A 16,078-nucleotide genomic window follows, 5' to 3' on the forward strand; every position below is an offset into this window, starting at 1 on the left:
CTAATCTCTAAAGCAACATCTATGCACCCATTCTGAAAAGCCCTATAAAATATTGTTTTGGAAATGGAATGTATCCTTTCTGACTCTGATCTTACAAAATAATTTTTAAATGTTTCAGTAGACCATTTAGTTGAGTATTACTGCTTGTAGCTCATAATTTTCAATGTCAATTTAGTTATGGTAAAACAAGCATACAGAAACTAAAGGCTACAGTGACTGTAACAGTTTATTCATTACTCAGAATAAACCAATTCCAAACACGTAGGATCCTTATTAGGATACTATACCTAATTCTACTTCAATGTTATTTTTCAAACTCAGTGATTTTTTTCATATTTTCAATATTTTTAATTGAATACTTTCCTTAAAACATTAAACTATTTCAAAGGAGATCACTGTTTAAAATTAGGTAATTGTGAGATTGTCATGTAGGTGGCTTACGGGGCTGTCTGCCTTGTCTAGACAGCTTTTGTAGGTGGTTTACGGGGCTGTCTGCCTTATCTAGACAGCTTTTGTAGGTGGCTTATGGGGCTGTCTGCTTTGTCTAGACAACTTTCACAAAGCAAGGAGTCCAAGCCAGCTTCAGATGTGAACTTGACACCAACCTAGAGCTGGGGAAGAGAGAACCTTGGCTGAAGAACTGCCTTGGTCATATTGGACTATTAGCATGTCTAAAGTCATTTCCTGAATCTCTCATTGATGTGCGAGAGAAGAGTCCATTGTGGGTAATACAACCCCTAAGAAGGCAGCCTGTGCTGTGTAAGCAAGGTAGATGAGCAGTATAGAAGGAACAAGCCAGTAAGCAGTGTTCCTCCGTGACTTCTATTTTGAGCTCTGGCCTCAAGATCCTTGCCTTGGCATCCATTGCCAATGAACCCTAAGCCAAATAGCTCTCCTTTTCCCAAAATCGGTTTTTGCCAATGTTTTATCATACCAGGATAAAGCCAATTATAACAATTATATATGTGGTAAAGTTATTCCTTTAAATCAAAGATCTGTTGCTTCACAAAAGTTTAAAGAATGCTGCCACAAGGACCTCAGCCAGGTCCACTGAGGCAAAGGCCCCACTTATCTTCCCCAGGCTGTCTCCCTTTCTGCTAGAAGCTTCACACATAGTTTGTCTTTTGTCCTCTTAGCAACAGTTCAAGAGACAAAGTTCCATTTTAGGTGGGGTAAGCAATGATTACCTCAACTTCCTCCTGAGATAAATGTTTTGTGTTTCCATCCTTTTCAGGGAAGGGAAGACCTTCCTCAGGCAGCTATCAGGCCCTGAGGCATTCTGTTTATCTGCTATCATATTGGCTTTTTGTGAATTGATTACAAAGCAATTAAGCAATAAAGCCATCAGAGGAGGATTCCTGAGTACTGAAGAAACTCATTGAATTATCCACCAAATAGTTATTAAAGCAGACCCATAGATGAAAAAAAAAACTGTGGAAATCATTAGGAACAACAATTATTATGTGATTCAGAAGGAATTAATCCTATAATATTAGACCAAGCTGACTATAATATCTTAGCTGACTATTTTCATATGCTATCAATTAAAAGCCAAATTAATTTATTTCATACTTCATTATATTCTGGACTTAATCAACATTTTCTTTTAAAAGAAGAACCAGTTAAATTATGCAATCCACACAATTAGTCATGGAGGAAAGAGTTTTCCTATTACAATAAGTAAAACACATAAAATAATAGAATTCTTATTTGCAAAAGAGAGAAAGGAGAGTAAACAATTTACTACCTGAGTATTTACTATTTCTCTAAAGGCATCAAATAATTAAAAATGCTTTTCTTTTTAACTATTGAGAATATATTAGTAAAATTCAAGGTGTTCTGCCTAAAAGAACATGGCATTGTCTGGGAGAAGTCAAAATGAGCAACATGAAGGTATTCTCCTGCCTTAAAATGCTTGTAGAGAAAAGGAAGTAGCTTTAACAGCCAGGATCCACAAGTACAACTGATCTTCTCAAATGAGGGGAAAATAAATTGTACAAAGAACAACTTGAGAGTATAGTATTGATTCTGAACAAAGCTCTAGGATAGGTTTTGAGCCCTTAGAAGATGAAATACACTCATAGATCAGATTGCTGATTGGTTGAGCAAGTATTAACAACCCTTCCAAATCTAAAATTATAATCTATGTATAATTATGGCTGGTTTTATTCTTTGGATAAATATGTCTCCAAAATGCAGAAAAGAGACTTGCGAGAGTAGAATAGCTTTAGACAAACTACTTGATAACAAAATATTCTGGTAGGGAAGACCATCTATTCTGGGGACAAATGGACCCAGATTCTATAGCTTTTCATTTCAGGAAAAAAAAATGATGTCTATTCTGAACATTGTATTAATAATACTAGAGTACTACAACTTTCTATTCAAGCTTTATTTCTGCTGTGACTATTGAAAATAACAGGGGAGTTGGAAAGAGAGAGGGAACGAGGGAGGGAGGGAGGAAGAGAGAGAGCATGAACTTCATTTTTGTCAGGTTTGGCTGTTGCTGTTTGTTCACTTGTTTTCCTTGCTGCTTACACAATACAGGTCAGTGTAAACCAGACATTTTGCCTAGAACCCTCACCTCCTGCACAGCCTATAATCTCCTCCCCTTTGGGGTGGGTTAGGACAAGTGCCACAATTCCCAGGGGAAGCTTGAACTCACAGACAGTACTAAATATTCGTATATGATGTTTTCCCTTACATATACCTAATTACTGTAAATTTTACTTTGCAAATTAGAGGTAACCAGATTGAATAGCAAAGCAGCATGTTTTTAATAATACACTACAATAAATTTGACAGCAACACTATTTCTATATATCATATAAAATAAATAACATTTGATACTGTACAGCAGACCTGCTAACCTGTATGGCTACAAGTCACAGATGGTTAGGCAGCACACCCTGAGTGGATTCTCAAGATGGAGGGGAAAATCCTGCCAGGATAAATGGAGTGAGGCAGTGTGAGATTTCATTATGTTCTTTAGAATGACAAGCAAGTTAGAAGTTCTAAATTGTTTATTCACCCAATCCTTACTGTTTGGGGACCATACTTGACCATGTAGCACCCAAAACAGCAGAGAGCAAAATACACATCAGGGGAACCAGGGAATATGGCAAAGATGAAGAATATGAGGCAGGCCTGGCCTAATGTATGTGTCTTTGCAAAGGGTAGACTAGCTAGCCTTGACATCCATTTCCTATGGTGACCCCATAGAAGCAAGCCCCGTGAATTTCACAGCTGCAAAGAAATGTAATTCTACCAATGGCACACCACTGTCCAGGAGAGGCCAAAGCCACTATATGCTCCTGACCAGTGAGATGCTAGACAGAAGTCCCAGCAAAATGTGACAAACTATTATGGAATCTATGAACTACCAAAATGATGTAATAATGTGGACTGTTTTAATCCCACAAAATTGTGGTAATTAGCTACAGATGACAGAAAATTAACACAGGTCAAAGCAAGTTTTGTTATCAACTATTAACAAAAGTAATTTTGTTCTTTTGAGTTTCTAAATTTTGGGAATTGTTAATAAAGACTCCCGAAAGTATAAATGTATGACATCAAAATAGTTAAGTATAAATTAGTCTCATAGGCAAATTATTGCTACTAACATAAAATTTACTTTTCTCATATTTGAAAGAAAGATAATGGGCAGTTAACACACAGGATGTTAATGAGAATTTAAAAACAGCATATGCTGAACACTTGATATAATGTTTGGAATAACTATCACCCAAGAAGACATCTCTGGTCTTTAAACCAATGGCTCTTAACTCCAGATACACAACATAAACCACAGGGAAGCAGTCTATAATGGAGATGCCTGGTTCCAACTCATATAAACTACAATGAAATCAATAACTGTAAAAATCTCTCTCTTAGCAGTTTTTAAAGCTTTTTGGGGTGAGGAAGTCAAGGAATAGAGCACCAGCGTGCACAAGTCCCAGAGTTCACAGCAACACAACAAGAGTTCCCAATGGTTGCCACATGATATGACTCAAATTCAGAACCACTATTCCCAAAATCACATCAGGCTACCATGGGTTTGGTGTTGGGGACAGTAACACTGGTAGTCATTTTTGAACAAATCATCACCATTTTGAAAGACTGTCCACCAGGTGAGTAAGAGATGCCTCCTACATTGTATAAACTGTCAATCTACTATAGATCTCCCTTACATTATTAAGTAGGTGTAGGCTTAGATTCCTTTACTAAGTAGTTTCTTATACCTCACAAATGAGAGGGGTAAAGCAACTCTTAAGTCCCACCTATGAGGACATTGTAAAAGAAGTTACTTACTGTACATGAGCAGAGCTCTGACTTCCACTCTCTGAAGTATCCAATCTGGGAAGCCAAGTTCATATTGTTTTTCATTTAGGGTTATGGACAACACTGCTGCTGTGAATAAGTTGTGGAACATTTTTCCATTTATGTGTTTCTTCTAGAAATACCCCTAGGAATAACAGTAATATACACTGACTTTTAAAAGACAAAAATAAATAAATAAATAAATAAATAAATAAATAAATAAATAAACCACTCTTTGAGTTTCAAAGATGGGAATCATATACTGGTTATTTATTAAAACTCGTGAACATATTTATTGCCCAAGTAGGTACAACCCTAATATTGTACTTTCACAACAATGCCACTTTAAGATCCCATTAAAATTTTATTGTGCAAGTGAATGTTGCAGACACTGTGTTCTTTAGGCACTTTTAGATGTGCATAGGCTATATGAAATTTAGCTCACAATTTAGAAATACATATGCATGAGCCTGCAAATACCAGTGTAATGAAGGTTTCCTGGACCTTCTTTTTACATAGTGTAAAAAGAAAAGCTGGCATTTTAGAATGATTTCAAGGAATCAGGACATGTTCCTCCTTTATATAAGCTGCATGAAACTGGGGCCAGGTCATGCGTATCTATATTTTGCCCCATCTGTGCCTCTTGTGCATAGACTGCTCTAGTTATGTGTTGGTGGATAAATGACTCCCTAAAAAGCCCTGTCAGCAACCCTTACTCTAAAAGCATTTTCTTACTTATTTCAAAGATTCAGTGGGACTCCCTACCCTCCACAGCATCATTGCTTTTTGATTTTAGAACTCAGCACTAGGAACCTGTCCACAGGTCCTGTCCCTCTACAGGAGGCTAGAAGTACCTAAACCAAAAGAGAAAAGAAAGCAAAACCTGCACTTTATCCAGCAGCACAGATTGTTCATCTAGGTATTGAATAAGTGCCCTGCAACTCCAGACTGAAGTGGGGAAGAAATTCTGCTGTGTTCTAAACTTCTTGATGACACAGGACGCAGCATTGTGAAGCTGAGATAAGTCAGCCAATCTGGAAGCTTCCAGTGGCGTTGGCTCATTAATGGCACTGCTACAGTAACTGCATGTATTAATTAGTTCATAGTTAACTTTCTAGAATAGCAGATGGTTAAGTAAAATTTCCAAGTTATCTTTAGAACTCTAGAATGCTAATGGAGCCCTCCATTCCTAGCACTCAGGAGGCTGAGGAATAAGGGCAATCTGGTGTTGAGGCCAGCTTGAGATGGATACTAAGACACTGCATCAGCAAAAAAAGAAACAGAACAGATTTATTTGGGAGGGAACTAAACATAGAATTTCCCAGCAGAGCACCTCAATTTTGCAAACTGTGAAAACTGTAGTGCCACCAATAAAACCACGCACACTCTGTGCTGAGGTACAAACCATTCAGAGAGGAACAATGTCCTAGGCCTATTCCTTCAGTAACTTCTATAACATCATTAGTAACTCTTCCTCGGTACAAAGATAACATAAAGGAACATTGTCACTCCAAATGAGACCACCTTCACACAGAATCGTTTTTATTTTCCCACTTTTAGTCTTTCTTGGGTATATAATTTCTCCATGAAATACTGACTGTATTTTAACAAAATCTTCCTAATAGATTTAATGATAATTTATTATATCTTTATTGTTATATTATTTAATAATACTCTACTACTAAGTACATTAAATTCTCTCTTTTCTGTAACTGGGCAATCTTTAGATGGCATCATTTCACTAGTCCATGTTTCTAGCTCTTAGCTTTTACTCCACCTTTGTTTTCTAAAGATATTGAACCAATAATAAAAGAAAAAGGCTAAATGGTATGCACATATTTGATATAAAACAGATAACGTTCCAAAGTATTTAAGCAGCAGGGTGTTAAAAATCCAACTGGAACAGCACCTCAAATTAAGAACTCACCCCCTCTGTCATTCACATATCTCATGGACTACATTCAGGGTCTCCATCTGGCTGCTTTTGTAAAATTATACATATTCTGAAGTAATAAATATTCACTTTCACAGAAAAGCTATCCCTTTGCAATAGTGTATTAATTGAGAAAATTCCTCTTTGGAAAAATGATAAATATATTTTTTATTGAAAATATACCACTAGTCAGACTTAGCACTCTGGCCTTTCTCATGGGTCACTTAAAGAAATGCTACAGAACTTAGTAATAGTGTCAGGTTGCAAATAAGAAGCTAAGATTCAGACTTGGTTAAGATCCTTATTATCTCCACTTTACTCTCCAATACACACACATATGCCCACTTACATATACACATACATACACAGTCACTACAACACACACATGCACACATAGATATACACACATACAGACAACACACACACATTCCCTCACATATACACACCTGACACAAAGTAACACACAGCACACAAATATACACAGAAATGCACATATACATATACATACACAGTCACACACAACACACACTGAAACACAGAGATACACACACACACACACACACACACACACACACACACACACACATTCTCACATGCACACACACTGATTGTTCAGATGCTTTCAATCAAAAGTGTCTAAATATTTTAAAGCAGGAGGCTACGTCCTTAGTCCTTACAACATGGAAGCAATTAATAGGCCATTTAGAAGTAACTTTTGTCTTCTGCAATTTGAGCTTAAAAGAGAGAAGTACTTTACAAAACTTAAAATTGTAAGTGAAACCATTATATATAAAGTATCCTGAGTGACTTCCCCATAAAGCTTCATTTTAGAGAATATCATTTAATTCTTCGTGCATGCATAGTTTCACAACATGAAACATGTTCTACAGCTGTTCAAAACTAATTATTTGCTGAGTGGTGGTGGTATGCATCTTGCATCCCAGCCCTCAGGCCAGCCTGATATATAAAGCAATTTCCAGGACAGCCAAGGCTACACAAAGAAATCACGTCTTGAAAAACCTTATCAAGGTAAATGTACTTGACAGATGCATTGAAATTTAAAAAAAAAAAAAAGAGAAGAAAAGAAAAGAAAAATGGAAGTTCCCAGTATTCAAAAAACACCTATTGTGCTTTTACTTCTAATGTGAGAGATTAATACAGAAATGTTTTAATCTTGCAAAGGGGTAGTGGATCCTTTGTGACCTTCCCTGGAGTGTTCATTTAAGCTCTGTTGGCTCATCCATCTCACTTCTCCCTGAAAGCAGAAGCTCATCCCTTGAGATCAGATAAAGTGGACCTCATGAGAACAGCAATGCTACAACCAAGGAGCTTCCAGGACCTATCAGCAACACACAGGCATCAGGAAAAGTTGCTTGTCTCCAGTCCTCAGCCACAGCAGCAGCAAGACTGCAAGAGCTGCAACAGCTCTAGAGAGCTGCCCTATTTGCATACAGGATTTATTCCTGTTTAGCTCGATACCATCTGTTTTCATATTTTAAGTAGAAAGGTTTATACATAAAACAATATTACATAACTTTTCACATGTTACTTTAAAGAACAACTCACCCAAATGCTCACTACATTTCCAGATTGAGTAAGCTGGTTCAGGAAAAATAAGAGAAAATCCTTTATGTTTAACACTTTGCCTACAAATATGACTTAACACCTTAACATAACTGACATAGCAGTATTGATTTCCAGTTGATACATACTAAAATTTCTGATTTATTTTAAATTTCATTTAATTTTAACAGATATGTAAAAACCAAGTACATACTTAAAGGGTTCCATGTGATGTTTCAATACACCTGTATAATGCAATGTTTAAATCAGGTTAAACAATTTCTGTCCTCAAACATGCTCACAGTGGAAACATTCAAGTCTCTGTATCTCCTGTTTTTTTGTTTTGTTTTGTTTTGTTTTGTTAATTATCAAGCACAATCTCGTTACCCGCAGCCATTTCTCTTTTCAGTTTCACACAAGAATAATTCTTCCTACTCAACTATAACCTATGTATTGACTGACCTAGCTATAACCCTTCTTATAATGAATTGAATACATATTCAAATATATACCACCTGATAGATGTTCCTTATGCTTTTGGAAAACATAACACAAATGCTGAAAGACAGTCATTTTATTTTCAATAATGCTTCTATGAAATGGTTGTGAATGCTGATGGAAAATAAAATACATGTGCAAGGAAATAAACATTCATTTTCACAAGAAACATTGATTTAAAAACAGTCATAGGCATCTCTGATGTTTAGATGTTCCAATCCCAATATCTAAGTAGGTTTTAAACATGACATGTAAATAAGATGCATCATCATAAAAATACTTCTGTACTATTGATATCCTGTCACAAAATGTCACAGGGCTGGGTACCAAATATAATTATCCAGGAATTCATAAAATCTTCCCAACTGATAAATTTACATAAAATATTGGGTGTTGGAATAGTTGATAATTAAGTACTTAATGAACTGGCATTCTGTATCCATTAGAATATTTTAGAGCGGTGAGGTCACAGCTTTAGAATTTTCAGGAAGATTATTTAGGACAATCTGATCCACAAGCTTGAGAACTTTATTGTTTGACCACAAGAGGGCCATATTAGCTTTTTGGGCCATCCACATAACAGACAAAACAGAAACCTGTTACTCAATCCTTGAAAAATAAAAATTAGGAACATAATACTATTGAGTTCTGAAATCAAAATGATTGTCAAGGACATTGGTTTGTCCACTACCTTACATATTGGGAAAAATATGCTTTTCTCTTAATTATATTTCTTAAAATACACATATCCCTGTGGCTTCTGGATGCCTTACAAACTGTTACTTCCAATAAATTAGTATCTTATATTATGGCTATAGAGAATTATTCTTAGGGTCATTATTATCTACACTGTAGACTCTATGTGTAGCCATATAGGTCTTAGCCATCAATAAAAGCATGTCCAGTCTCAATCCAACTAACCCAGTGACCTGAGGTGAAGCTTAAAAAATGAGTGAAATTACAAAACACACTCCCTAGGCTAAATAGAAAACGAAGAAATGAAAAATAATGTCTGGCAAGGGGTGCTTCAATCTTCTTCCTACTTTTCTTAATTAAAATTACAAAACAGATGGAATGGAGATCTATATAAAGAATGAAGCATTTTACACAAATATTCTCCATGGTACAATTGGCAAAATCCACACTTCTCTCTGAAGATAACAAAAGCTGATGATGTTCATGTCCTGGAAGAAATAATCCACAGCAGGCATGAGGTGGATCTAAGCCTGCTGTCCCATGGTGGCCTATGTAGCACGGCATTGAATGCTGTCCCCAGTGCCATCCAGCACACCCAGCACAAGCCAATGGGTTTTTACCATTTTCAGTGCTCCTGCCAAGCACTGTTGGCTCACATGTGATGATTCTGGCACATCCTAGGGACACAAAAGTAGAGTGCCAGCGACAGTAACCATATAAGCTGAGGCCACAGAAATATGGATAAAAGCTCCAATGAAGGGCTGGACAGATGGCTCTGTGGTTAAAACTATGCAACACTCTTGCGGTTCAATTCCCAGCCCCTATGTCAGGGGGTCACCATCTTATGACATCTTCAGGTACACTCACACATATGGCAAGAACACACACAGACAAATACAATGTGTTAATGTTAAAAGATCTACTGGTTACTTCCTATTTTAAATTTTCATTGAACATGTTTTAAATTCATTCTCTTGATTATAAAATACACACATGTTTTCTTATCCTCGCCCCCCTCTCCCCTTGAGTTTGCTTCAAATTCCAGACACCACCAAGCTAAGTATGGACTTATAGGATTGAAGAATGAGTGTTAGGACAATTAGGTGAATTCTTGACACGAGCCCCAGGATGCCTGTACTGTGAAACCTGGTATTTCCATGACTTCTGCCTCTCTTCTGCTTAATGGACTCCATTCATCACCTGCACTACACCAGTGAAACTGAACAGAGTCCATTCTTCCTCTGCACAGCTGTATGTGGAAGGCTAAGAAAGAAACAAAAATTAAAGAGATGCACATCATATGACCACACAGCCAAAGGAAAACCATTGCATGAAAAAAGTGAGCTCAGGAGCTCAGTTTCCTGAAGCAAGTTCAAGGCCAGCCTGGGTTACTGAGGATGAAAGAGAGAGGGGGAGGGAAAGGAGGCAGGAAGAGATGACAGAAAGGCAAGAAGCCATCTCTCTAGAAACTCCTACGGAGGTACCAGTAAATATTGTCAATGTGAAACCCAAATCCAGCTTCCCAGCAAAATGTTATGCTCTCCACAGACATTGGATCCATTGTATTTCGCGACAGTGCGGGCTCTTGCCCTCCAACAATAAATGGAGCTATTCCAGCAGCCAGCAGCTTTCCAAAACGTGGTAATCAATAGTCCACTGTGGAGTCTGTGCTCAACTGCTGGATGCACTGGGCACGCATTACTGACTTGTGGCCTCATGCCTACTTGTTTTTCAAAAGACCTTCAACAAGTTGCACTTGACATTCACAAAGAACACACTCTGGGTGACAATGCTTTTTCTCTCCAGTTTAAATTAAATGTGACATTCATAAGTTACCCTCTTCTCTAGCCAACTGTATGACAGAAAAAAAAATGATATAGGGTAAGGATTTTCTTCACTTATTAAACTATAATCAGAAATTTAAGCAACTAAATACCTAAAAATGTGCCATATACCAATACTATATTCTTCTAAATTGAAAATTTTCAATAAACCAAATAGAATAAACCTGTTCAAGAAAATATAATTTCTTTTTTCTTTTTCTTTTCTTTTTTTTTCTTTTTTTTCTTTCTTTTTTTTTTTTTTTTTTTTTTTTTGGCTTTTCGAGACAGGGTTTCTCTGTGTAGCTTTGGAGCCTATCCTCGAACAAGGCTGGCCTCGAACTCACAGAGATCCACCTGCCTCTGCCTCCTGAGTGCTGGGATTAAAGGCGTGCGCCACCAACGCCCAGCTAAGAAAATATAATTTCTTAGCACTACTTAAATCCATTTACATAGCTAACTAAATGTTTTGATTCAATTATAAATAAAAGTGGTCTTCTCTTGAATTCTATCCTATTCCTCACAAATAAAACTAAAAGTATATCTATATAACATTAATTGCATTAACTCAAGAAAGTGTTTATAACAAGCATATTTTAAAGTATCTTCTAATAGCCAAGCACTTCATTCAACAGAGAGAAATCATGTTGAAATATAGAGCTATATAAATATGTTTTATAATCTAAAACTATGTTTATCTTCTGTTGCCTACTATTTAAAAGTTCAAAGTAAGAATTCTAGCAATAATTGCCCATTAATATTTTCAATTAAGGTCAAGAAAGAAAAAGAGAGAGGAGGAGAGACAGAGAGGGGGGCGGGGGAGAGAGAAAGATGAACACTTGTAAAGCCGGCTCAGTGAATTTGATTTGTACTGGTCACAGATGACAGTTTTGTGTTTACCACCACAAAAGACAGGGGAGGTGACTTCTGCACAGGAAATGGTCTGTATTTCTATCTTCTTCTATGGCTTAATCTTCTATTTCTCCTCTTCTTCTGTGACTTTACCAAGTTGGGTCATCAGGTCGGACAAGGTTACTTCAAATTTTACTCATTTAAATATATTTTATTTCAAATTTAAGTGCTGACAAATTTATAACTTCATGGTAGTATTTTGATCTTGTAGTTGTATTATTTTCTGAAATCAGAGCTCTGACTGTAAGCTGAGACAAACACTAACCCTAAGACCTTGGTGAATACTGGCAGACAGACAGGCCTGAGAGGGCTAACTCAAATGTGAAATCACTTCTAGAATTTGCTTCAGTGTGTATTCAATATTTCCCTGTATCATATTATAGGTATCTTATCACATGTTAAGGTCAATGAGACACTGAGTTAGCAAGCCATACGGCACAATATATACCATTAATTATAGGTGTACAGCTGGCAAAAGACCTAGTAAAAAGGTACATGGCCATAAGCAATACTTACGATTATAAGTTGTGTATTCATATGATAATATTTTTACATACTATCTCATATATGATCTGATGCCATCCCCTCTACCACATTGGATGTTAGATGGAGCATATACTATTTCCTTTTAATGATGCGGAAATCAAAAGTTGGAAGTGCTAAGCACTTCATTACACACATGCCATACAGAGTTTCATAGTGAGAGGAGTCAAGTTGTCTGTGTTCTAAACTGGTACCTAGCCATGTAAGGTGTCAGAGGCACACATCCTCATGTTGTCACTGGCAGCATGGATTATGGTCACCTTTGAATTGTTTCTGTTTTTGAAACTTCCTATTTTTAAAGTCCTATTTTGAAATGAACCAATGACTGCCAACATAAGATAAACTTACATCATAACACAAGACATTTTTAATTACTCAATGTGTGTATAAATGTGGCACATTCTAAACAGATTATATACCAAAAGAAAACTCTACAAATGATATTACTGGGGATGGAGATGTCTATAGGTCCCCAGGGCTACAGGTCAAGGCCTGGCTACAGTAGTCACCATTCTGTGAACATCGGATCAGGAACCAGGTGTGAGCAATGGATGCCTCCCAAGCTAACTTCACTAAACACTCACCGAACGAAAAACTCGCTTCTGGGGAGCATTCTGCTGAAATAAGCATTCTCATTGCTTTTGATCTTAGCCCTCTACAGTTATTGCACCCAGAATGAATACTTTTGTAAATTCGGTGTAACCAATTTAAATGCCCTCCATAGCTGCCATTTTCAGGAAAATCCACAATTCTCTCACTTGCCAGTCTATACACACTACTAAAAAAATGTACAGAACATAGCATTTCTCTCTGCTATGGAGTGTCTCATTGAGGCCTCCAAATTAATTGTTCTTTATTTCTGCAATTCATTTTCAATCATTTCTAGTGCAAACAGTGGGAAAATAGTGGGAGAATGTACGTATTTTGTTATTTTTCTTAAATAGAGATTAAGCCCCAGGGGAGACTTACTACTTTAGCTTTTCAGCAAAGCTTAAGACTTTAAAATGTTGGAGATGCTTGAGGATGGAGCGAATGCATGTGCACAGTCATGTAGACCTGAACATATGTAGGTCAAGGATGTAATGCTCTAGTACGGATCAGAAACATCCCGAAGTTCCATGCTTCTGAGATGGAGATACTAGAAGGCACTTTGGAACACTGTGGAACTTGAAGTTATCTCTTTCTGGGAGCATATGTGTGGTGTGTGTGTGTGTGTGTGTGTGTGTGTGTGTGTGTGTGTGTGTGTGTGTGTGTGTGTGTGTGTGGCCATGTGGAGGTTAGAGGACAATTTTCTGGGGTTGACCTCTCTGTCTCCCACATGAGTCCTTGGGAACAAACTTAGATCTTCAGGCTTGGCAGTAATACCCTTCACCAGCTGAGCCACCACAGTGTCCTTTGCAGTGATTAGGAACAAGATGGAGAAAGGGCTGTGGCACCCCAGTGCCTTCCACTTCATGTCTCTGTGTTGTTTCTCCTAGCCCTGAGGTGACTGGCCTTGTTTCGCTGCTGGTGTGCTGCCTCATGAGAAGCCTAAAAACAATGGGGCCATTTGTCCATCAGTTGTGTCTTCTGACATGCAAGGTAGAAGTAGACATCTTCCCTACACAAATTGGTCTCATCAGCTACTTTGGGTAGTTATGGAAACCTAACTGGCACCTACTGGTTACTTTTTTTTAAGGAGTTATGTACTGCTACCAGCCGAAATAGAGAACTTGGGAAGATAAGCAGAGTAAGCATTTCATTTTCAATCATTTCTAGTGCAAAGAGTGGGAAAATAGTAGCTAAGAAAAGATAAAGTAATAGCAAACCCCTGCAGCACAAACATTGCATTCCCAATGCCCCTAGGAGGACACACTGTGGAAGGATGTGGGCTTCCAGGGACAGGGGCAACACTCCTGCTGATTTCAGGCCACAGGCCAATCTCAGGTGAACTTTGCATGTTGCCCACTATCCCACAGGAAGTGCTGCTTGTTGCTGAGGGCTTTACCATCTTAGCGTCCCCTTACAATGTTGACCACGTGATCACAGCTTCACTGTGTATCCATTCTGTCATAAATTGTATTCAGATTGCAATCCTACAGCCCACTATCTAGCTTTCCCAGTTTCCCTATGAAATATTGCGGGAGAAGAAAAAAAGAAAGAAAGAAAGAAAGAAAGAAAGAAAGAAAGAAAGAAAGAAAGAAAGAAAGAAAGAAAGATCCCTAAGACCCCACAAATCTGTCATCCAGCTGTCTTAAAAGCATCAGGGAATGGATGATACCCGAGTTGCTCCTGGTACAAGCTGTGTCCCAGGTCTGCCTCAATGAGTGGATGCATCAACTTCTGTGTACCAGGACTGGTGGATCATGAGGAAATTGATCACTATTCAATCTGAAGTGTATGCATCTCCCTAACTTTCTTTACAGAAAGGAGTTTGCTCCATACTAAGTATGAAAAAAATGTACATTTCTCCATTTCAGAGTCTATGAGTGACATGATGCTGATAATTCCTGAAGTACCTTAAAGCTACATCCCAGTGAAAACTGCACTTTTATGGGCAGTAATTACCTCAGCCTTTTGGCCATATATTTACATAAACACTTTCCTGGCCACATTGTGTGTCATGTAAATCTTTCCTCACCTCTTCTCACATTCCCAATTCATGCTATAAATTTGGCTAAAGGCATCAAGCCATACTCATTCTCCAGCATGACTTCTTGCTGTAGAACTAGAAATGGACCAGTTTCCCAGTCACCCCTCAATCCAGTCAAGCCAACAACCCAAACTGACTGACATGCTCAGTCAAGGTGTGTCAGAGGATCCTGAGGGCTTCTGTCACATTCAGTAGTCACTGTACTCCTGTTAAGTTGGGTACCTTTGGCCCCTTTGAGGGGTCCTTGCTTCATTACTGCATCTCCTCAGCTTCATCTCTAGCCTTATTATGCAACAGACATTAATTAAATGTTTACTGAATTTGAAAATTCTGTGGCATATTGCTACACATGAAGTAGCCTACATCTGTGTGGCCAGATGACTTGCTCTTTGGAAACAAAACATGGCCACTCTTCCTATTTATATTCTGAAAATACATCACTACAATTTGACACATTGGAGTTGTGCAAAAAATCCTTTGAAAGGAGAGGAAAATCCTTTAGATAATCAAGTAATCATTAAAATATTAGGATATGGACACTAAAGCTAAGTAAAAGCTTTCTAATACATTTAACTAAGAACAAGAAAATAGAAACACAATACAGATTCTACTCAAGGATGGACTTTTTATTTATAGTGCTATTTTAGTTCAGTTCAGCTCTATTTGCAGTCCCTGATTGATTTTTTTTAATTTATTTATTTTATTTGCATCGGTATTTTGCCTGCATGTATGTCTGCGTGAGGGTGTCAGATCTTGAAGTTATAGACAGTTGTGAGCTGTCATGTGGGGGCTGGGAATTGAACCCCAGTCCTCTAGAAGAGCAGCTAGTACTCTTAACTGCTGAGCCATCTCTCCAGCTCTGTGCCTGATTGCTGCAAGAGAAAATGTAAATTACTTAAGACTACGATGTTGAAAAGAAAATAAGGGTACTAACGATATGCTACTAGTAAGGAAATACAACTTAAGTCAGTAAGTAATAATTTCATGACATGTATACTAGTGTCTAAGTTTATGTTATGTTTAGACTATGGATCTGCAAATTATGCATGCTATATGCAGATGTTATTACAAAATTTGAATTTTAGATTCCCATAATCAACAAATATTTTCTTAATAATCAGTACTCCCACAAACAAAAACCCGTACTGCTGCTGGCGGTGG

The 16,078-nt window shown here is 37.5% G+C and overlaps 1 protein-coding gene across 4 annotated transcripts in view; it reads right to left on the reverse strand.

Moving 5' to 3' along the window:
- Cacna2d1 (calcium voltage-gated channel auxiliary subunit alpha2delta 1) overlaps window positions 1-16,078 on the reverse strand; it is a 423,872-nt gene that overhangs the window by 246,483 nt on the left and 161,311 nt on the right. Inside the window, exon 1 of one of the 4 annotated variants that reach the window (XM_027393488.2) lies at window positions 4,312-4,437. The exons of the other annotated variants lie outside the window; for them this stretch is intronic. Within the exon in view, the coding sequence (XP_027249289.1) occupies window positions 4,312-4,386 (75 nt within the window). The 5' untranslated portion in view covers window positions 4,387-4,437. Of the gene's footprint in view, window positions 1-4,311; window positions 4,438-16,078 lie in introns of those variants that run through there. 4 annotated transcript variants of the gene reach the window in all.

The sequence above is a fragment of the Cricetulus griseus genome, assembly GCF_003668045.3.
Source record: "Cricetulus griseus strain 17A/GY chromosome 1 unlocalized genomic scaffold, alternate assembly CriGri-PICRH-1.0 chr1_0, whole genome shotgun sequence".
Classification (NCBI taxonomy): domain Eukaryota; kingdom Metazoa; phylum Chordata; class Mammalia; order Rodentia; family Cricetidae; genus Cricetulus; species Cricetulus griseus.